At 41.6% G+C, this 22,517-nt stretch overlaps 1 protein-coding gene across 3 annotated transcripts in view; it reads right to left on the bottom strand.

The window, feature by feature from the left end:
• The window catches only part of ADGRG6 (adhesion G protein-coupled receptor G6), a 621,002-nt gene that overhangs the window by 38,639 nt on the left and 559,846 nt on the right, over nucleotides 1-22,517 (bottom strand). For all 3 annotated transcript variants that reach the window (XM_085611657.1, XM_085611655.1, XM_085611656.1), the window contains 3 exons: nucleotides 8,366-8,649; nucleotides 6,481-6,582; nucleotides 2,957-3,112 (listed from right to left, as the gene is read on the bottom strand). In XM_085611657.1, coding sequence (XP_085467783.1) covers nucleotides 2,957-3,112; nucleotides 6,481-6,582; nucleotides 8,366-8,649 — 542 coding nt within the window. The remainder of the gene's footprint in view (nucleotides 1-2,956; nucleotides 3,113-6,480; nucleotides 6,583-8,365; nucleotides 8,650-22,517) is intronic.

Genomic DNA, 22,517 nt, shown 5'->3' with positions numbered 1-22,517 from the left:
AGGAATCACTCAGTTGCTACTTAGGGTAAAGATAAAATATATTCATGTATAAAATAACTCCATTTGTAGAAATGTATTAACAAACGACAAATAATTAAATCAAAAATAGAAATGTATATAGTATAAGTGTAGCACTCAACAAATTACACAAACAGCAAGGCAAACAAGACAGTGTGTAATCAAAAAAGTGGCAGAGGAAGAAATTCGAACAAAGGAACACCAAATATTCCAATATTTTACTACTAAACAGGCAGTCACAAATGCAGGTATCTTGCAGGCAGTAGGGGCATGATTTGAATGATGCAGCAGGTGCTGTTGAACCGGGCCCAAAAGTTGTCAGAGCTCCTCTAAACACATAATATTGCCATAACATCAATTAATTCTATTATTTTCCTCTTTCATTTCATTTTTCAAAAGGTTGCTATAACTTATCCGCACTATACTACTAGTAACAGCCCAGTATATTGTTTTTTTGTGCCTAAACAAGTCATAACACGTTAACAGGCTTTTTGTATCTTACATTTTACAACTACTCAGCAAGCTACAACAAAAAAACAGCTTCTTAATAATCACATAGACGAAACCTATTGCATTTACCAATGCTTGTCTAATAGTGTGACACAGGACCAAAAATGTGTCAGAGGGCTTTACAAAGGTCAGTAAATTTAAAAAAGGATTAACATAAAAAGGATTCAGTGATAGGTTTATATAAAAGAGTCTCTATTTACAATGTTAACATGGAGAACTCCAAAACGAAATATAGACTGTACTTAAGGCAGTAAGAAGATATAGTTGTGAGAGATACTGCAGAAATATAGACTTTTATCTCTTTTCTGAACACTGAATGTAAACTATTCAGGCTGGTTGGGTGGTGAAAGAGGTATTTCAGATTCTCGGGTCAGGGTGTGCAACCTGAGAAAGACTGCATCAGAGGGCTTTCTATCCCCTGGTACCTCCAGAGCAAGTACGTCACAGCTCCTCCTTGCTGCAGGGAGTGTAGGAGAGGGCTTCTTTAGCTGTAATTTGAAGGTGGTGAGTGACTGCGTTAATGGATGGAGAACCTCTTTGCATTCCAATTGGAAGGAGTAGAATCACATAAGATTTGGAGGCGTGTGGAGGAGGAGGGGACATAGTGGGGGAGGATGGAACAATGGACCTGTATCTCTGTGGAACGACATGGGATGCGGGTGAAGAACAAAGAGCCAGTCAGCGAGTTATTTGGTGACTGTTGTCAGGGTAATCTTAGACCTTTCAATAATAGTAACTTTGAAGTTAAAAAAAAGATGCTATATTAAGGCTTTTGAAAATACACTGCACAATTTTGAAATACTTCCAAAAAGATCCCATAATTTCTTATTTTTATAATCAGGCTCTTGCTAGCATGAGCCTGTACCATAAAGCAAAGGCAATATTGGGCATATGACGCTCGCAGCATCAGTTTCATCATATCACAATCCTGAATTTGTAGGGAGCAGCTAAAATATGCAGGGACATATTTCCAGTCAGTAGCGCAGAATGCATATTTAAGCATAGGTGGTGCTAAATTTGCATATATGAGTGGCGAATTGCAGTGTGATGTTGCAAACTGTAAATTTTTCTGCGCAAAAATTATTAAATCACGTTGTCGGTGTGTTCTTCAAAGTAAGGCCTGGAACATATCATATATATTAATCCAGAATTTTTTAATTTCTCAAGGGTTACTGAGTTGTCAGGAAGAAAACTTGTAATCCACAATGAAAATCAATGCTATGAGTTATTGGTTGCTAAGTTATATATTTTTTTACAAAGCAATTGCCTCGGAAGCGACTGGCCTGCTGAGTTCTGGAAAAGGCAGAAACCGGGGGGCATTACAGAGGGCGAACAATAGTGTGGAACAAAGCCTCATACAGTGCTTCTGGTAAAATACAACAGAGTTGCTAGCGTGTACCAAAAACACTTGTGTGTGGGCACTGTTTAACGCAAACTGTGCAGCCGCACAACCCCACCTGACAGTGTGCACGGAATAAACGTTCTGGGCTGATGTGGTGGGCACCTGCACTCATTTTTGGGGATCATGATTTTTTTTCATCATTAGACATATTTGGAGGAAGAATGAGTAAGGAAGAGAAAGAAGTGAGACACAATAAGGACGAGAAAAAGAGGAAAGTTGTAGAAAATGGAGAAAGCAAGGATGGGGGTGGGTGGGAAAGAGTCATGACATTGAATCAACACTAGGCAGCGTTGGCATCCGATATGTCTCTTTGCCTGGGGTCAGACTAGTTTACTTATCAAGATTTGTGCATGCCGACATTTTGATATTGGTCCAATGTTTACAAGTGCATCTGGATGTAGGGGGGATAAATGAGCTTTCACTGAGCTAAATGAACTGACTGCCTTACACATTGTAACTGCCTCGCTTATATGTTGTAACTGATTCGCTAACACATTGTAACTGACCCGTCTAACATTGTAACTGACCCGCTCACACATTGTCGCCATAATTCCATCCCAAATGAGTAAAGAATACTGAGTGTCCCTTTTACTCAGGGGTGTGGAATTGAAGGAAATTCAGAGATGCACCTTTGGATTTCACTAGGAAATTGTGAATTACTGGGTTTATTCCCTTGGTAATTTCCCATTCCCCCATACATTTTCTTTTGTAGACTTTAGTGATCAGCAGCCAGAATCTCCAGGCCAGTATTACTGGATCTGTATCAAAAGCGTGAATTTCAGAACTCGAAGGGACTGGTAACTCTTGCTACAGATTCGATTAGTGATTTAAAAAAAATTGTAATGAGCTCTTATTAAACAAGCAATCTCGATGTTTTGACTGAGAAAATGCTTGCATGTTGCAAGTGGAACATCACTCTCTCATCACTCCAATGCAGCTCAGTAACATTCTGCATTCATGCCCGGTGTCATTCGCCGAAGAAACACATACAAGATTGCCAACAGAGCCACGACAGAAAACACTCACCTGGGTTGCTGTTCTTTTTGAAGAGATGGTTGGAACTGGATTTGGATTTCGATGTCCAGGACGTAGAGTTGGATCCAATCGAGCTGGAGGATAAGGACTTTCCCATATTGTCAGAACTGGCCTTTTTTGTGGTGTTGGTATGCGTCTTGCTCCAATCTACAAGAGAGGTTACAAGCACGTCATTAACTCATGTTAAGGGAGAAAAAAAGGCTAGAAAACAAAGCATAACAAGCATTGGCACAACCAATAGGCCTGGTGTTTATTAGGGGAAGTGATAGGTAGTAGTATGGGGACATTCTGCACTTTACCTCCAGGCCTTTCATACAGTGCATGCTGCCCAGTAGCCTGACATCAAAAGAAGACAGGTCACCAACTGGCAATGCAGGCAGTTTTTCTAATTAGCAATGTCAGTATATTAGTGTGAGCGTATGGACAGGGCAAAGTAGGGCTTAACAAGCGGAGGCTGAACAATTCAGGGGTGCAGGGAAAGTACATGACAGAATGGGACAGTGTTTACAATAATGAATTAGTCAGTGCAGAGAAAGATGTCGAGAAGGGGAGCGGAGCGTCTTCCATCTGGGAGGAGGGAGGTGGATTCTCATCAGGCAGGAGAACATCTCATAAAAAGCAGAACATTGTGTAAAATTCCGACACCACGCAAGTAATGTGTCCATTAACAGATATTGTACACTCACAAGCAATGAGAACATACGTCTTTAGTTGCCTTCAAGCTGGCCCATATGAGACCCTCCCATTTGAAGCTTACTATCCTTGAAAATATCTGAGTGAAGCCCTTGAACAGGAAGCAAGCGTTCACACATGTTTCTTCTCATTGGTTTGGATCTGAGTGGATTCAAGAGATGGAAAGTCCTTTGTTTGGATGGCAGTTCTGTTGTGCTAGTACAGATCTTTCTGCCATAGGCCAAAGCCTTAGGTGCCTTCTTCTCCTACATTTAGGCCTGGAAAAGTTCCCCACAACATATAGGAAGCTGCTGATGCCTTCTACACACAGACTTGGTGTGGCACTAAGCAGCTTTTTTGAATAATTTTCTTGTCTTGCCTGCTCCTCCTGTTCACCTGTCAGGTAGCTATAAAGGACATCATTTGTGGCATTTGATTAGTGCTTAATCTGTAAAAACAATAAGTGACAGGGCCTTCCTCAGGATGCCACTGCAACTTGCACCCCCTTCTGCCCTGCCTGAGCTGCCAATGATAGTACCAACACAACTACTAATCATCACATTCCTACAAGTGTGACAATTAAGACTATTCAAAGCCCCCAAAGCTAGGGCCTGGGCGACAGGTATTAGTCATGTTTAATGTGAATAGAATGAATAAACAACTGTTGTTGTGGTCATCTCTAAAAATAGGCAAACAGCGCAACCATGTGGAAGATTGTCATAAGTGCCAGTGTTGACAATTAAGTGCCGGTGTTGAGCACTGGAAACCACTGGCTCAAATAAAGCACAGCCTGTGGTGCCATTAAAAAATTACTATAAATGCAGTCACAGCAACATTCTCAACCCACAGTTGCTGCAGGCCGTCTCTCCTAGAACCATATGTTCTAAAACACATGGCAAGCCATGACAATTGTGTGAGGCAGCTTAGTGCATGACGAATGAGAGACAAAAAGAGAAAACAATGACCAGTCTCTTGGAACCCTTGGGAGGTGCGGCTCAGTGAGTAAATGCTGGGGACTAGTTAATGAGATAGACCACACAATTACAAAAAAATACTATGGTTCATCATTGACTTATTGATTGTATTAAGTGAGGGGGTAACATGATGCCTGATTACCATTTTGAGATGACAAATGCACTTACATTGTTTTACTTGTGTGAGCTTTTCATAATCTTTTATTTTTATTTTGCATAAACTGTTTTTAGTCATAAAAAAAAAATAGAAGACTTGACCGAGGTATATAAGCATGGCAAGAACAAGTATAATACTGACAGTTGTTGGCCAACAAGGTGCAATAAACAATAAAGTGAAGGTGGGTTAGGGCAGCCAATTTATGCCATTCAATTATAACGGACCAACCCCAAAAACATAAAAGAAAATCAAAAGAACAGAAGAGCAACAAAACAGCATAACTAAGTCCTCAGTGTATAGAAAAGTAAGGTCGCAGCAGCCAAATGATCTGTAATTGCAATGGGGGGGGGGGGGAGAGAAGAACTCCCCCGGTCCCGTGAGCTCCGCCTTACAATATAGGAGGAACAATAGCTGAGGGGATGTAATCTGGAAAATGAAAGTGTAAGGGGGAGATATGTATCAGTGAAGTATTGCCCTTCAATGTGTCACAAGCGGCGGAGGTGTGGAAGGGATATGTGTGTGTGGGGGGGGGGGGGGGAGATGGACCATGGATTCCCTATTCTGAGCGTACTGTCGGGGGCCATAATATTACAAAATTTTGGCACGGTTTATATTTGCATTTATTGCGTCTACATCCAGCTGTTTTGTATACAGTGAATAATACACTTGCAGAAAGTAACCAGAAGCTACACACTGATAAAATGGATTGAGGTGGCAACCATGTGCAGCGCTTTGTGCTTAGCCCTGAGATAACTGATTCAAACGCCGGCAGGCCTAGCCCAGTCATTTATCTTGGATAGGTGAAGACACTGAGCACCACTGAACTAAGAAATGATAAATCCTTTTTTTAAGTCCCTGCAGTCAATTCCCTTGGTGGTGTGCCCTAGCCAGAGCCACTCTAGTCTCTATAATATGTTCGTGGCAATGGGGTGAGCAGCTTTTTAAAGATTACTAAAAAACATTTTAAACATTCGAATCCACATGTGGATCAATAAAAATAAAAATATGTCATTTCCCTTGTTATGAGTTTGAAGTGTCAGGAAATCCAAGCTAGGGAGTATGTCTGTCATGCTACCCTTAAAGCGCAACTCTAAATGTGCTCTTAAGGTTGGGATTATGACAAAGGCACAAGAAAATGAAGGCAGAGGATGCAGAAATATTCATCTAGGAATCTTATATGTAACCCAGGAATAGGTGCGACTGAAGAGTATAATACCAGTATATGGAGAATCAAATATACAAATATTGTGGTACAAAAATATCTTAGCCAGAATATGAACTTTTGAAGACAGGTGTATAATGTTTAGTATTGATGTAACATTCATACCTCCACATACACCCACCATGCTGGGACATATCTTCTAGGTACATAAATGTGAAGGTGAGAACAGTAAATCTCTACTATACATACTTACTTTTAAGATATTCTGGTAGTCGATATTCTGGCTATGGTATTTTTGCTGCACAATATTTGTGGGGTCGATATTCTATAACCATATCATACTTCTCTGAACCAATAAGGGAAGGTTTATCATAGATGTTGCCACATGTTAAAAACCTTTGTTTAGGGGTTTAAACTATTGCAAGTGTATCATCATCCAGTGGTGTCCGTATCACCTGCCACCGCATGCGCAGAAGAGACATAGTTCACATCAAACGGACCAGTGAGGTCTTACAGTCTGTTCGGGAGGAGCCAGGATGCGCGCCCTTACCGGAGTTGTCCGCCAGACGCAGTTTGCCACAGCAGAGATGCCGCCTCCACTGCTTCTGCACATTTTCCTTCATTGCACAGTGAAAGACGAATATAAATAAACCTGGAATTGAAAAACTCATGTTAGAAATCGGCCAACCCTCAAAGGAACTTATTGCATATTTCTCACGTGAGGCAGAGAAAGATTGGTAAAGCTGTGTGGCTGTCTTCTGGTGCGATGCCGTGGGCACCTAGCCTTACCAGAAAGAAACTTCAGTTTTCAAAGCTCTGACCTTGTAATCTAGTCATACTTACAACTGTTTTAGTTCATGAACGTATTTCTTTTAAAGTATACAAAAAGTGATGGATGGAATGCTTGAATTAATCTCAGCCACTGGTAATCACTCGTGGCTGTATCTCAGTCCATTGTTATTTTGCACACAATGCCACCTCGGTTTGGACCCAGCCATATTCAAACCAGTTTTGACCCTGCTCCAATGGGAACATTCAGTCTGAACTGCCTAAGCCTATTTTTCTTGCCCATGAGAGGATATATTTGTCACTTAAAAATCCTGTAACCTTATAATTATATCTATGTGTATTTAAAAAGAAACATAAAACAACATTGATGGTGCAGAGTGTTGTTGCTCAACATTGCGCCATGGCAGAGGGGGTGATCCATTCTAGATATTCAGGTTATCTACATGAAGTCTATTTAGTTTAAATTACTTTAAATTTACCGTAAGCAGGTATGACAGCTCGGTAGAGCCTAAAATTTTGAATGAATATTTCAGCAACAAATATGGGGCTGCTTATGATGAGTGAAACTAGCTAGGAGTAAAGATAGGTTGAAGTCTCTCTTCTGCTTGAAAGCATTCACAAGTCCGAAGCCAAGTGCATCCTTCTCAGAGCGCTTTTCAAGAAAGGGGTGTTAGGGATTGACTCTTCCTACTCACTGCAAGGCACTGATAAGATGAAGGCGAGAGTTCAGCAGAATCATTCACTGTACCTCAGCTGCTGATAGACTGCTTAATTTAAAATGCTGTGAGGTGGGAGGCGGCATTCCATGGTGCTCATTAGCTTGAAGATTCGTGATGGGACCTCCACTTTTCTAACCTAAACTAACTAGGCTTTATTCCTAGCCCTACAATGCAATGCTCCTATCCAGGATTTCTGCTGAAAATGGCTGCTATTGTAACTATCTGTTTTTCCTTGGCTTTCACTTTGTCTTCCTTATCTATCAGTCATCCCTCTCTTTTTTCACATTCTGCCGCTTTATTTCTTTTGTTTCCTCTCACACACTTTATTACTAATTGTGTCATCTCTTTCTTGCTCCGATTCCTACTATATACCTCTCATGCTCTTTTTCTCATTCAATACCTTCTACTCTTTTCCATTTTTGCGCTCTCTGGTTGGCTCTTGCTCTCATTCGTGCTCTATTTCTCTCACTCTCTCCTTGCTTACTCATTATTTTTGTCTCTATTCTTTTCTTTGAATCTGAACTCTTATTTCGCAAGCTGTCTTAATCACTCCTCCTCCTTTTTCTTTCTATCTCTGTCTAGTACCCCTGTTTGGTCCTCTTTCTCCGTCACTGTCTCTTTCTCTCTCTCTCCCTCTCATTCTCTCTCCCTCGCATTTTTTTCATTGTCCTTCTCAGTTCTCACTCTCTTTCTGTCTCTGCCATTCTCATTTCCTCTGTGTCTCGTAATCTGTATCTCATTCTCTTTCATTTTGTCTTTCTTTCTCTTTTTCACTCTCCCTTCCTTCCTCTCTCAATACCGCTCTTTCTCTGTCTCCCCATGTCTTTGTCTGTATATATCTCACTCTTCATACCATTCTTTTTTACTGCCGCTCTCCCTCTTCCTACTTTTGTCCGCCATGGTGGTCACTGGGAAGGTCCTTCTTACCTTGCAGAGAGTTGAAGATGGCAAAGAGGTACATGAAGGCGATTTGCACAGGTCCCCAGGCGAAGAAGGCGAAGCCCCAGGTCATTCCCAACAGGAAGGTGAGGCTCACCACACTGCGCACGTTCCGCAGCACTTCCTCCCTCATGCTCCGACTGTTCCTCTTCCCATTCCTCCCGCAGATCTGCATCATCACCACCACAAACATGGCCACGTTCATAAGAAACATCATGGCAAAGTAGGCCACGCAGGCGACGTAAAAGACGACGTCATCCTTGATCCAGCATCTGCAAGGAGGAAGTCAATTAGTGCTAGTGTGTTGCTTGTGTTTGCATATGTCACACAATGCACAGTAATGCATGTCTGATTGAATTGCTTCATGCTGCATTTATCTGTTTTCCCAAGCATTCAAGCATTGGAAATGGGTATTGGAGTAAGCATTGCTCCTGGATGCTCCTATTTGGCTCCAGTAGTCACACATCAGCCAATTGACAGACAGTTACATCTTAGTTATACACCAAACAAGTCCTGGTCACTGAACACTGGCATGTTTTCCCAGCAGCGCTTTCTGCTTTGTGTTTTACATCCATTCTTCCTCCCTCATTCTTATGGTGCATATTTTAAAATAAACTGGCCTTCCAAATGTGCTCCAGGAGAAGTGCCTTTCTGCTACAACTACCTACATTGACTTCAGAGAGATCTAAATGCAGAAAATGGAAATGTTTCCTTTTTTAAATTAATTAAATATTATGAAAAAAGGATTATGAAGATGAGAAAAACGTATTCAATACCCACGTATATGTAACATTGAAGTAGGTTGACCAACACATTAAATACAATATTTATGTTATTCAGAAAGCATCATGAGAATGAAATACCTGCATTTTGAATAACATCAAAGTACAATCCACATCAAGTTGAACCTATGCTCTATGTAATGATCATTACCTGATTCAGGAATAATGTAAATAAGAATGAAAAGTACCACACTCCAGATAAGAGCTAAAAAAAAAGAAATCATGAGCAACAGACAAAGAAGGGAACAAAAGGAAGGATTTCCTATCTATAAACTCTACTCATATATGCATTTATAATTATACCAGATTCCTTCATTTCTGTGTTCTAAGTGGTGTAGGCTGAGAATTTCGAATTCCGAATATCGACGAGGAAGAATATCATTACAACAATATCGAGGGTCAAAGTATCGAAAGGTAAGTTTCTATGCATTGTCTATACCTAACTCCACACCTATGTACCTTGATGAGATATATATATATATATAGGAGGAGTGCCATTTAACTCCGAAACGCGTCGGACCTGGTATTAAAATAAACACGTATTTTGATTGTGGCCACGGCTCCAGTGTTCTTTCGTCCTGTGATGGGAAAGTGAGACGCAGCGGATTGTGTGGAATATTTGGGGGTGGCTACCCCTGCCGTGTGCCCGCCGTTCAAGTGGCTTGGGAACAGCCAACTAATATATATATATAAGGACGTTGGATCCACTTACCTGTGTGGGCTTACATCTCTCGTACTGGAGGGGTTGTGTGGTTCACAGGTTTTGTGCGTTGCCACTCGCACTTGAGCCCCCACCCTGTAGAGTTCGGCGGATCGTGGCAGAAAGTTGTAACGTCTCAAGGCGCTTGGGAAAACGCCGAACCACCGTAACTATCAACGCATGGCCTGGCCGGTGCAAACTGGGTGATGACTTCATCATGTTGCCTCTGCCTACTTAGGAGAAGGGATCCCGGTGCGCTGGTGGTGATATCGGTTGGGTGAAGGTCAGTGAATTCAGCCCCTTTCACTACAAGATCCATAATGCAAAGGGAGCTGCAGACACCACCCACTGGGGCAAGGACTTCCACATGTGTTTCTGCAGCAAATGAACTCGAGGCAGCGAGTCCGGGAAATCTTCCTTTAAATGGTGGAAGGAGTGTCGCCACCGACTTCAGTGAGACGCTCCATGTCTTCAAGTGAACAGTGAATTTTTGAACGAGCAATGGCATCTGAGGAAGGCACCTTGTGTTGAAATGCATTATGCCGCTCGCTTTTAACTGTTATTAAAGGACGTTGGATCCACTTACCTGTGTGGGCTTACATCTCTCGTACTGGAGGGGTTGTGTGGTTCAGAGGTTTTGTGCGTTGCCACTCGCACTTGAGCCCCCACCCTGTAGAGTTCGGCGGATCGTGGCAGAAAGTTGTAACATCTCAAGGCGCTTGGGAAAACGCTGAACCACCGTAACTATCAACGCATGGCCTGGCCGGTGCAAACTGGGTGATGACTTCATCATGTTGCCTCTGCCTACTTAGGAGAAGGGATCCCGGTGCGCTGGTGGTGATATTGGTTGGGTGAAGGTCAGTGAATTCAGCCCCTTTCACTACAAGATCCATAATGCAAAGGGAGCTGCAGACACCACCCACTGGGGCAAGGACTTCCACATGTGTTTCTGCAGCAAATGAACTCGAGGCAGCGAGTCCGGGAAATCTTCCTTTAAATGGTGGAAGGAGTGTCGCCACCGACTTCAGTGAGACGCTCCATGTCTTCAAGTGAACAGTGAATTTTTGAACGAGCAATGGCATCTGAGGAAGGCACCTAGTGTTGAAATGCATTATGCCGCTCGCTTTTAACTGTTATTAAAGGACGTTGGATCCACTTACCTGTGTGGGCTTACATCTCTCGTACTGGAGGGGTTGTGTGGTTCAGAGATATATATATATATATATATATATATATATATATATATATATATATATATATATATATATATATATATATATATATAGATATATATGTGTGTGTGTGTATATATATATATATATATATGTGTGAGTGTATATATATATACATAGCTCTTCAAGGTACACAGATGTAAAGAACCTCCCTCTGTGCACGTACCTTTCGATATATTGCTATATTGTCTATCTATATTATTCTAACAATATTCTTTAGCATCAATATTCGGGATTTGATATCCCCAGCCACAATTGTTCTAAGTGCATTAAAAACCACTCTTGTTTGGAAATATAAACTTACCACTGCACTGTCTCCACTTATTTTTTTCTGTCTACCACTAGGTTTTGCTTTACATATATGTGTATAGAGCCTGTTGACATTATTGATTACATATGTTCAATTGGATTTCTGTCAGGCACCACTTTCTTTTATTGCTTCATTGTTATATTCAGGTATGTAACAACACAGTAGTTGTTGATTGCTAATTGGATGTCTACCTCCTTCTAACTACACCCCTACAGCACATTGTTTTGGTTGCACTTGCTTTAGAGATGTGTGTGCGACCATAGACCTGTTTATTAGTGGCCCCGGTGGGTAGGTGGAAACGGTTAAAATGGGAACCACCACTTTGTGGCACTGAACCTGTGCTCCAGCATTGATAACTGCTTTATTCTGTGCGTGTTCCATAATGAGACCTCCTGTGGAGACTCAGCAAGATTATATTTGCATGATGTAGTCTCATGCAAATGAGAAAACTCTCACTTTTGAACGTGCTGTCTGAAGGTCTCAAACACTGCAATTCAGATTAGAAAAGGGGCCCTTAAGTACTACTATATTGCACACTTTTTCCACTTAGCAACAAACGCACTAGTTTGCATTTATTTAGCCCTCATCACTAGTTGCAAAGTACTGGGGGCAATGGTATATTCCGATTTAAATTTACACTACAATGCGATAAATCAGCTCCAATACAGTGCACTTCTACAGGATTTGAAAGCTAAACCCTATAGAATGGGGAATTACGCGTGGGTCTGATTTCTCTCTTTGTAAACGAACAGGGAATTTTCAACTTGGTGGAGTTTAATGTACCACAGCTCTGAGCTGGTGGTAAATGTGTGCAGGGGCCTTGGGTGTCTGGTGGGTGAGGGAGAGGGATGGAGGGAGAGGGGGTGGAGAAAAAAGTTTTCTTTTCTGGTGGGGGAGCATTTTATGCACCCCGCCAGGGAAAAAACAGGGAACGACAGAAGGAGGCCTGGCTACTCGTGCAGCTAAAGCCTCATTCGGTTTTACCATATGTAGTTGTCACATTGTAAAATCCGGTCTAGGTTCTCCCACATGCTGAAAAACAGACTGCAGAAAAATCTACCCACTCATTATCGGGCGGAGCGGAATTTTATGTGGTAATTCTGCTCAGCCCGACCCTTAATGAGGACCTTTGTGGGCATAGCATGCTTTATGTACTCTCCCTCCATGACAGTGGAGCAAACAATGGTAAGAATGATAAGACATCTATATCCAATGGTAGAATGGTTAACAGGGCTACAAAATCTAAGCTAATACATATTAAAAAAGGGCTGGGTCTGCCCTATCTGAGCTTCATACTCAACTGACCAACCAAAGGTTGTGTGACCAGTTGTAATTTTTCACATAATTATTTGTTGCGTTGTACCCCTTAAAATATAGATAATCTGCTGTTCAACGAGTACAAGTGTTACTCTCTGCATGGATTTTAATAATGGGTAGAGTTCTGAATCTGACCTAACACAACACCATGAGGGCCAACTTGCCAAAAGAAACTACTAATATCTGGGTCCCTTACTGAGGACATGTTGCACTTTCTCAAAATCAATGGCAGAAAGACAATACTGTGACATGAAGCCTGGTATGAGCAAAGCAGTATCAGTAATAACAAACTTTTCTGGCCTAGTGTATTGGAAGCTCATTTTATGGCATATAGATATAGGCCATTGGCACTGGCTCACAAAATATGGTCAGTGCTAAAGATGCTACTGAAATAAGGCAGAATTGATCACAATGTTGACTACATCTAAAGCTTGGCTAAGATACTGTCTGACACTTATCTTGTTTAATATTAAGCAAGTGCCTGGGCAGGTGGTGAATTGTTCTGCCTGGTGGAAAAGCCAGGGCCAGTGGCAAAATAGGATGAGTAGTCGACTAGCTATTCTCACAGCTCTCCAGTTTTACACCTGCAGGGGGCTTTGTATATGGTGCCTCCCCAGGGACTTCACATCTGTGGCTCTCTCCTCTACTCAGCTGGTCCTGAGTTGGCCCGCTTGTTCTTTCTGCACACACCACCCACATGTAAACCAGCGAAATGCTGGCCTACGTTTTTGCAAGAAGTGTAAGAGGACTCCATAGTACTGATTCTTCAATTGAAGTGTGCTGACAAAAGAGACAGAGACACAATATGGTGGGGCACGCGGCCATGTTACCCACGACCACTCAAAATAAGAGCATGCAACTCCACCCAGTGAAGATTTCCTATTCATAAGTCATGGCTTGTCAACCCCAGGCTTTACATAGCGGAAGGGTACACCTGTGATTTGGTGGGGCTACCACCAGGCAGCACAGAACCCCTGATTTATGTTGTTGGATTGTCCTAATCATAATGATTTAGAAGAAGTATATTTATGACATACTGAAAAATAATCTATTCACAGTAAACTCTGGTTAAAGGGGTAGAAGTATCTAAAAAGGGCATTGCGGCCCCACCTCAAACCGAACACAAAAAAAGTTACACAAGAATCTGAAACTATATGAATTTGGCGGTGGAAGTGACTGAAGAAAAAGAACATTGAAATCATATGCATTTTTATACACTGTTTATTAAGGAGGGATATCCAAGGGGCAAGCCAAGCTCAAAATCATTTCTCTTAGAATCTTAAACTCCACTAACACCTTTTGAAGAGTAAGCTTGTCCAGATGTGCAATAATAAGCAAGAATCTCGACATGGAGCTGTGATGTGTAACTTGTTTCACAGAGACACAGTCTACAACACATATATGGAGAACTGTACAACAGAGCTACACATAACTCTCTGGCATCAACATTTGATATATGACTAATATAGATTTACATAGAATTATTGGTGATTTGAGCACACTAACAGATAGTTAGCGGTGTACCATTACCATTAGTCTGAGGGCATGAGTTTGACAAACGTTGGACATTTGTTACTGCATGCATACATACACCTGTATTTGGAGTTAATTTGTGAAATTGTTGTAATTTACAGAAGGTTCTTGGAGTACTCCTATGAGCGGGAACAGATTTCCAGTTTTTACACGTACAAAAGTGTAGCTGCATGCATAAATATAAGAGGTGTGCACATTTATGCATGCTTAGACACTTAGCAATAGTACTTTTTGTTTTGTCGATGGGCAAAATTTTTTCCCAGTGGAGCCACTTATCGCCCTACACAAGCACCATTTTTTCAATGCTGCCTCCCGGAATATGGACTTACTCCTACCCTTCACAGGAGTATGTTTCTAACCATACCCAAGGTGGAAAAGTGCCCTCCAAAGGTTTCAACACAGTCACAAATGTAAACGTTTGTGGACATTCGCCTATGTTCCAAGGCATATCAGTTCTGCAAATCTCATTCTAAGTCTGTGAGTAGCTGCTCCTTCATTGAACAATGATAATGTAGGTGTAATTTTTCAAGTGTGTAAATTACTTTGGGCCCGATTCACAGAACTAACTTAAGACAAAATCCTAAACTTACTACCATTTTCATATTCCCAGAAGCCACTTACTCATTTTGGTATTCACAGAAGACACTTACTCACTTCGGTATTCACAGAAGTTAGGAGTCCTAACTTTAGGACTCCTAAATGCCTTCTGTGAATACCGAAAGTCTTAAAATTAGGATTTTTCTCAGTTTAGGAGTCCTAAAGTTAGGACTCCTCATTTTACTACTACTAAACTGAGAAAAATCCTAATTTTAAGGCTTTCAGTATTCACAGAAGGCATTTAGGAGTCCTAAAGTTAGGAGTCCTAACTATACTACTACTAAACGGAGAAAAATCCTAATTTTAAGGCTTTCGGTATTCACAGAAGGCATTTAGGAGTCCTAAAGTTAGGAGTTCTAACTTTACTACTACTAAATTGAGAAAAATCCTAATTTTAAGACTTTCGGTATTCACAGAAGGCATTTAGGAGTCCTAAAGTTAGGAGTCCTAACTATACTACTACTAAACTGAGAAAAATTCTAATTTTAAGACTTTCGGTATTCACAGAAGGCATTTAGGAGTCCTAAAGTTAGGACTCCTAACTTCTGTGAATACCGAAATGAGTAAGTGCCTTCTGTGAATACCAAAATGAGTAAGTGCCTTCTGTGAATACCAAAATGGTAGTAAGTTTAGGATTTTGTCTTAAGTTAGTTCTGTGAATCGGGCCCTATGTGCCTGTAAATTCACGTTTTGTGAATACAAAACATGAATATACACCTGCTAAGCAAATCATTTGCACTCCTGAGTTCAAGTTAGGGATGCCAATGGCTTTGAGATCCAGGACCTACTTGATTAAATGTCATATCAAGACATAGGGGCCGATTCACGAAGGGCCTGCACATTTGTGGCAGGGGCCCCACACTCGTAACGGGACCTCCCGCAATGGGTAACTGCAGTATGGATGTCCCACCACGAGTGCGGGACCTCCGCCACAACTGTGGGGCCTCGGCCCCATAATGAATCGCAACCGATAAATACTGTAACATGTATATTGACTATGTCCTTTTTGAAATAAAGAAATGTTTAGAAGACTAAAAAAAAAAAATTCAAAAAACTGTGGGGCCTCGGCCACGAGTGCGTAGGCCCTTTGTGAATCGGGCTCTAAGGGTCTTATTTACAGTTTGGCAGACTGAGTACACGGCAGGTGTCCGATCGGCCGAATTTAGGGGATCAATGGCCATAATTGACATGTAATACTCTGAACTTGACATCCGCCACAATTTTGAGAGAGTACTCTGTCTACCAAACTCTAAATAAGGCCCTTAATGTTGCTTTTGCCGCCAATCAAAAAACCTAACCTTATTTCGCAAATTTTATCAAATGAGGGCCTTTATTATAGGATCGTTTTAATGGAAGGAGGACAGAAATAGTCTCCTCCGAACTTTACTAAAGATTGCCAGATCTCATTGGCATGAAACTCTGCATGCCAATCATCAATACCCCTTCCAAAGGGGTACAGAAAGTACATGGTAGTCAGTCAATCAATCAAAAGCAGGCTTATTCAATTTTCGTAAAACACAAACGCATACAGTGCAGTATAATAAACATACTCAAATACATAGTGAATACATAGTTAAATTAAAATCATGTCAAAAGAAAGAAAAACACACAGTGACACATCATTGCTAAGCAACCAGCGTTTTCCTTTTACGCATCACTGGGATTAAAGAGCTAGTGATTCGACAGCACATTGCAGCAGAAGGCAATTGTTGTAGGAAGAACATTAGTTGAAATTTATTTAACTAAGGATAGGCAATATAAAGTGTCTACGAGGTGTATCATAAAATTTGTAGAAGAGGACGATGTGCAAAGTGCCTTGCGTGTTTATATTCTCATAGGGGCAATTGACCAAAACATTTGATCAGTCATTAATTGCCGGGAAGCTGAGTAAACAGTGGAAAATGTCTAGTCTGAAGCGAGTTAACAAAGATAAGGTCGTGCACCATTTGTTGCAAGTAGCAACTGGTTTTTGATGACACCGGTTTTCGTCAATTCCTGGGTAAGACTTCGATCTTCAAGTACATGCACACATAGTTTCTTAAGGCCATTTCTTCTAACTGTGTGAAGTGGAAGTCACAGTGGCGTAACAAAAGCCCCCGCAACTCCTGCGGGAGGCCCCTGACACTGTTGGCCCCTCCAGCAATGGCAGGTCCCTGGCCTGAGAGCTCCGGACTGGTCTGGAGCATGGTGGGCCCCCTGCATGTACTTTGCAGGGGTGCCCCCTCGAGTTTTGTTACACCACTTGGAAGTCATTAGATCTACGGCAATCATCGATAAGTGATTGGTTTAAAATAGTACATTTGGAGTTCAATACCTTGTGCCACAATACAATTGGCTGAATTTAATCAAGTCGACGAAAAACCTCACCCCCAGTTCAGCCTGGCATACAGTAGTGGAACAGCTTTTGGGAGCTGATTAAAGATTCTTAAGAAGGCCTTTCTCAACCGTCTGAAGATGGTTAATGTTTGCATAGCCCCAGATGACAGCCCCGTAGAGAGCAACAGAGACACATTTTGCATTATAAATAGTAAGCATGTCTCTCACAGGTTTGGTATCAAGTTTGGCAGCGAAGTTTAAAAGAGCATTTACAGATTTAGTAAATGCACCTTCCTGTTTTTCACTACAGAAGGTTCTGTGCCATGTGCATCTAAGAAATACCCAGGCAAGAGAATGTGGGGGTAAAACTTTACTTAGAATCACCTGCCAGAAGATTCCGGCACTTCCTTGTGTTCCTCCCACATTTAATAACAAAAGTCTTGATTTTATTGAGGATCAAGCCAAGCTCAGACATATAATTAATAAAACAGGTGAGTATTCTCTGTAAGACCAAAGTGGTACGTGACATAAGGACTGCATCGTCAACATACAGCAAACAAAGGGTTGATCTATCGCCAATTTGGGTGAGATCTTTACAGTTGTCACTTAGTGTAGAGCCTAAGCTTTTTATGTGCAGGGTGAACAAAAAGGTGCTAAAACCCAGTCCTTTCTAACCCCTCTTTCAAGCTTAAAGGCACCCGTATATTAATCTGTACGGCTAAAGCACACCCTAGTCTTTCCACTGGAGTACAGGTCTCTAATGAAAGCAATTATCAATACGTCCACCCTAATCTAAGATAGAATAACCCACAGTTGGCTGTGAAGGGCACAGTCAGTCAGTCAAAATTACTTTATTCGGTTCATAGCAAAAACCATAAAAGTACATTGAACATAAAACAGTACAGCCATTTAAAAAACAGTTGACATAAAATTACAATAAATAATTATTCAGACAATCAAAAGATATACACTATAACCATGTGATCTTTTTCCTCAATCTCATTGAAATTACTAAAAAAGTGGCAATATTAAATATTTCCCAAGGAGAACCCAACATCTGAAGATGCATGAGAGCTGGTTTCGCCTGTCTGAAGCCTTTATTTTTTAAAAGAGGAATGATATATTTTTTACGGATTGAAGACAGGTGTTCACAGAAAAAGCTAAAGTGCATAGTGTCTTTTATTGAGAATCCGTCACACGAACAGATCCCCAGATCCTTCTCCTTAGTCCAGCCCGGGGAGTCAGTCAATAAAAGATGGAATTTGTTCAATCTGAACTTAATTAATAAAAAACGATGGTCCATCTTATTGACAATACCCAAGTAAGGCTCTAAACCGTTAGATGTGGTAATCAGCTGATGTGCCTTTACAGTGGGTTTAAGTAATTCTCTTTCCTCCCTTGTTAACATGGCCCTCTGTTTATGTGTGTCTTTTGCCCATTTTAAATCCCCCCTTACTATGGTGCTTGGGTTCTCAAATAACTCGGGTCGGCCCAAATACCTTGCTAGAATTTTAATATGATTCAGCCACGGTATGGTTTTGCCATACTCTAAGGATAGGCAATCTTTTAAAATGGCATGGTTCAATTCTAGTTCAGGATTTAGCCAAATCGAGAGCCATTTCAAAAGTGGGGCAATGACTATACGATCAGTTAAATAGTCAATCCCACACTCTTGATGCACTATGTAGCTAGATGTAGAACATGGGAGGGATAATAGTGATTTTAGGAATCTATTTTCTACAACTTGTAGATCAGAAATGTTTTTAAAACCCCACAAGTCTGCCCCGTATAATGCGATGGAGGTGCATTTTGCTACATAGACCTTCAACATGGCTTGCATGGGCTTCACCCCCAATTTGCGTCCAAATTCTAGGACAGCGAGTGTGGCCCTAGCAAATACATTACGTTTGGCAGCCAATTGTGGGGCCCAAGTAGACTTGTCATCAAAAATGACACCTAAATAAGGGAATCTTGAGACCCGAGATAAAACATGACCTTCACAAGACATGGTTTTAACTCTCTTTGGGATAGAACCCACGAACATCACATGGGATTTGGAGAAGTTCACTCCAAGATCAAGTGCAATCATAAATTTAGCAAAAGAATCTAAAAGCTTTTGGAGCCCTACAGCCGTACGTGCTAAGAGAGCGGCATCATCAGCATACAATAATGCTGGGATGTCAAATTTGCCTGCCCTAGGAATATCCTTACATGACTTAGTTAATGTAGTGCCCAATTCATTAATATATAAAGTAAAAAGCAGGGGGGCTAAAATGCATCCTTGCCTAACGCCATTGGTGATTCCAATTTTTTTCCGTGGAATTGCCCTGCCGGTCATATCTGACCGTGGCAGAGAGGTCTCTATGCAAATCTGCAAGAAAATAAACAATGTTGGCATCTATTCCACAGTTTAATAATAACCCCCACAATTTTGAGCGATTCACTCGGTCAAACGCCGAAGACAAGTCCATAAAGGCCAAATACAAGGCCCCTTTTTTAGCAATGGTATACTTGCCTATTAAAAGTTGGAGGTTCAGGCTCTGGTCTATGGTCCCGCGGCCTTTTCGAAACCCATATTGTAGACACGAAAGGGAGGCTGTGTTTTCTAACCAATCAGTTAGTCTGCCCAGGACCACACGCCCCAGAACCTTCACAGCTGTGTCAATAAGGGAGATAGGTCGGTAGCAACTAGGATCCCCCCTGTTACCTTTTTTAAAAATAGGTATGATTACTGATTTGGACCAGGTGTCAGGAATCCCAGCAACACATACCTGGTTAAAAACATTGGTTAATACTATGGACCATGTCTCAGGATCAGATTTAAAGAGGTCCGCAGGTACGCCATCAGGGCCCGGGGCCTTATTGCTTGTCATCTTACTGATGGCCTCGACCACCTCTTGCTTAGAGACTAATAAAGTATAAGGGTTCACAGTGGTGGGAGATATGCTCGATTCACCACTAGATCCCATTTCATAGACTGTTTTAAAATGTGAGTGCCACGATTGTTTCCCGATACCGCAGTCTAGTTGATCATTTCCTATATCGGAAAAGAAGGGTTTATTCACCACAGACCAAAACTTTGCACTGTTACTTATTACGTCCACACTGGAAAGTTCTTCCCATGCTTCCTCCCTAATCACCTTTTTCCTGGCGTCCAAGGTTTTCTTGTATTCTTTTCTCAACTCCGCAACCAGAATCCTATTCACTGGGTTCGATTTCAGGGCGGCCGTTAGCTTTCTGTTGGCAGATGAACAGCTTTTGTCAAACCAACCTGGCTCTGCCTTATCTGTGTGTTTCCCAGGACGGCTCAAGTCGGCAAGGATCTGACTACAGATGGCTGAGTAAGCCAAAAGGACCTCATTATCCCCTGCTTCGAGATCCTGGCAGATTTTTAACTCAGAGCCAACCTTGCTGTTCAGGTTGTTATAAAAGTCGCCAGGGATTACTTTGCACCATCTGATTCTACGTGCTTGATCTGATGGGCAAATATCGGATTTATCCACTCTTATTGGGAGTTTAGCCGGTTTTTCGAAGACGTTACAGAGTATTAGGTTTACAGGGTTATGATCACTTAAATGGGACCAGGTAGTCTCATATTTTTTAATGTTAGCCCCCAAAATAGAACTAACAAAAATGTAATCAATAACCGAGTCTTTCCCAGTACCTTTAAATGTGGGAATAATTTCACCCTCCATGGACGGGAGAAACAGACCGTAGTCTGCCAAGATGGATTCAAGGAGAAGTCCCGCCGCCGAATGTTCAAAGTGTACAGCACTTGAATCAATCGGTCCCAGAGGATCCGAGGAAAGACAAAAGTGTGGACAGCCATGGATGTTAAAATCACCCATCACTATAGTGAGGCAATTTTTACTGTTGAGTTTATTGGTCTCCATGTAGTCAGCTAAAAAACTATTTAACGCGGCCAGATGATCGGTCGTGGCAACTCTATCATAAGAGTTATAAAAATTCATAACCAAAAAATCAGGTCCCTCATTCATCAGGATAAAAATAGCCATAAAATTTGGCGAGCCTGTTTCTATTTGAGAGGATGAGCCAGATATGGATGCTGATATTAACATTGCCAGCCCTCCCTTCGCCCTCCCTGAGCTAGATGGAGTGGCGGATACAAAAAAACACTCATACCCATCCATGTGCAGCGTGTCCTCAGTGTCCCATGTCTCTTGTAAACTAATAATGTAACCTGATCTGATTAGATCTCTCCAAGTGGGATCATCTACTTTGTTTCTGAGACCAGCTACATTCCAAGAAATCAATTTAAAAGAAGAACCCAATGGTTCCCGATTTAAACCTGATGAAATGGAACCACAAATTGAGGGATTCACGATTGGAAAAACAGGGACTTGTATATCAGGGGCGGTGACATGATCACTAGTCTTTAGTCACTCAATGTCATCCAAATTAGAGAAGACCTCAAATCTGTTGGAGACAGGGACGGCGAAATTATTAGTGGAACTAAATCTAGTACCGAGTCCAAGTGGTCGAGAGGAAAATGGTGAGCCAAAGTGAGATGGTGGATAAAAGAAACCCAAGGGGAGAATATTCACATAATCTTTATGAATTCTCACAGACCCTGCCTGTCTTAAGATGTCAATTACAAGCCCTGGGGATCTAAAACTTATCACTATGCAATCACCCTCTAGATGTTTGACAGTCTTACCTACCCAAGGTACCCTTCTAATCATCATAAAGTGCTGGTTGAGGTGATGACCCAGAACTGTTTTATTGGAAAGATAATGAAGGGCCTTATTTTTCAAGGAGGACCAATGTTCCTTTTTATTTTGCTCTAGTTTAGGTACGTTGGCTAAAATAATGGTGTAGGGGCATGCCTCAGCTGGTAAATGTAGGGAAAAATCCCCTTCTTGCTGAGGAACAGGGAGATGTGAGCCCCCCTCCTTGATCTGCGTTCGCCCTGCCGTTCCTAAGGTCTTGCCCAAATTATCTGAGGCTGGTTGCGACATCGTGGATCCTGGGCAGATAGGCGCTACCGAGGGTGCTGGTTGGTGTGTAGAGGTGATCATGGAATTCAACAAGTTATCTACCGAAGCCGTAAATGTGCTTAATGTATCTCCTGCAACGTTTTTTAGACCTGTTTGGGGTTCTTTGCTTCTGAGGTGAGATTCCATGATACAAATACGATCCTCTATTCTTTTTAGGGTAGCTATTATAGGCTGTATTAATGAAGTAAAATGTGCTTCAATGGTTGTAATGATGCTAGACATGAGTGTCTCCCTATTCTGGTCCAACTCTACATTTAAACCAGTTCGTCTATTCTCGCCAGAGTCTGCCCTGACCAAGTGAGGTGAGCTAGAGTTCAGTTTCTCCTGCCTAGAAA

Source organism: Triturus cristatus, chromosome 6 (assembly GCF_964204655.1).
Source record: "Triturus cristatus chromosome 6, aTriCri1.1, whole genome shotgun sequence".
In the NCBI taxonomy this organism is placed as follows: Eukaryota; Metazoa; Chordata; class Amphibia; order Caudata; family Salamandridae; genus Triturus; species Triturus cristatus.
This window is presented reverse-complemented; position numbering and strand designations above follow the sequence as displayed.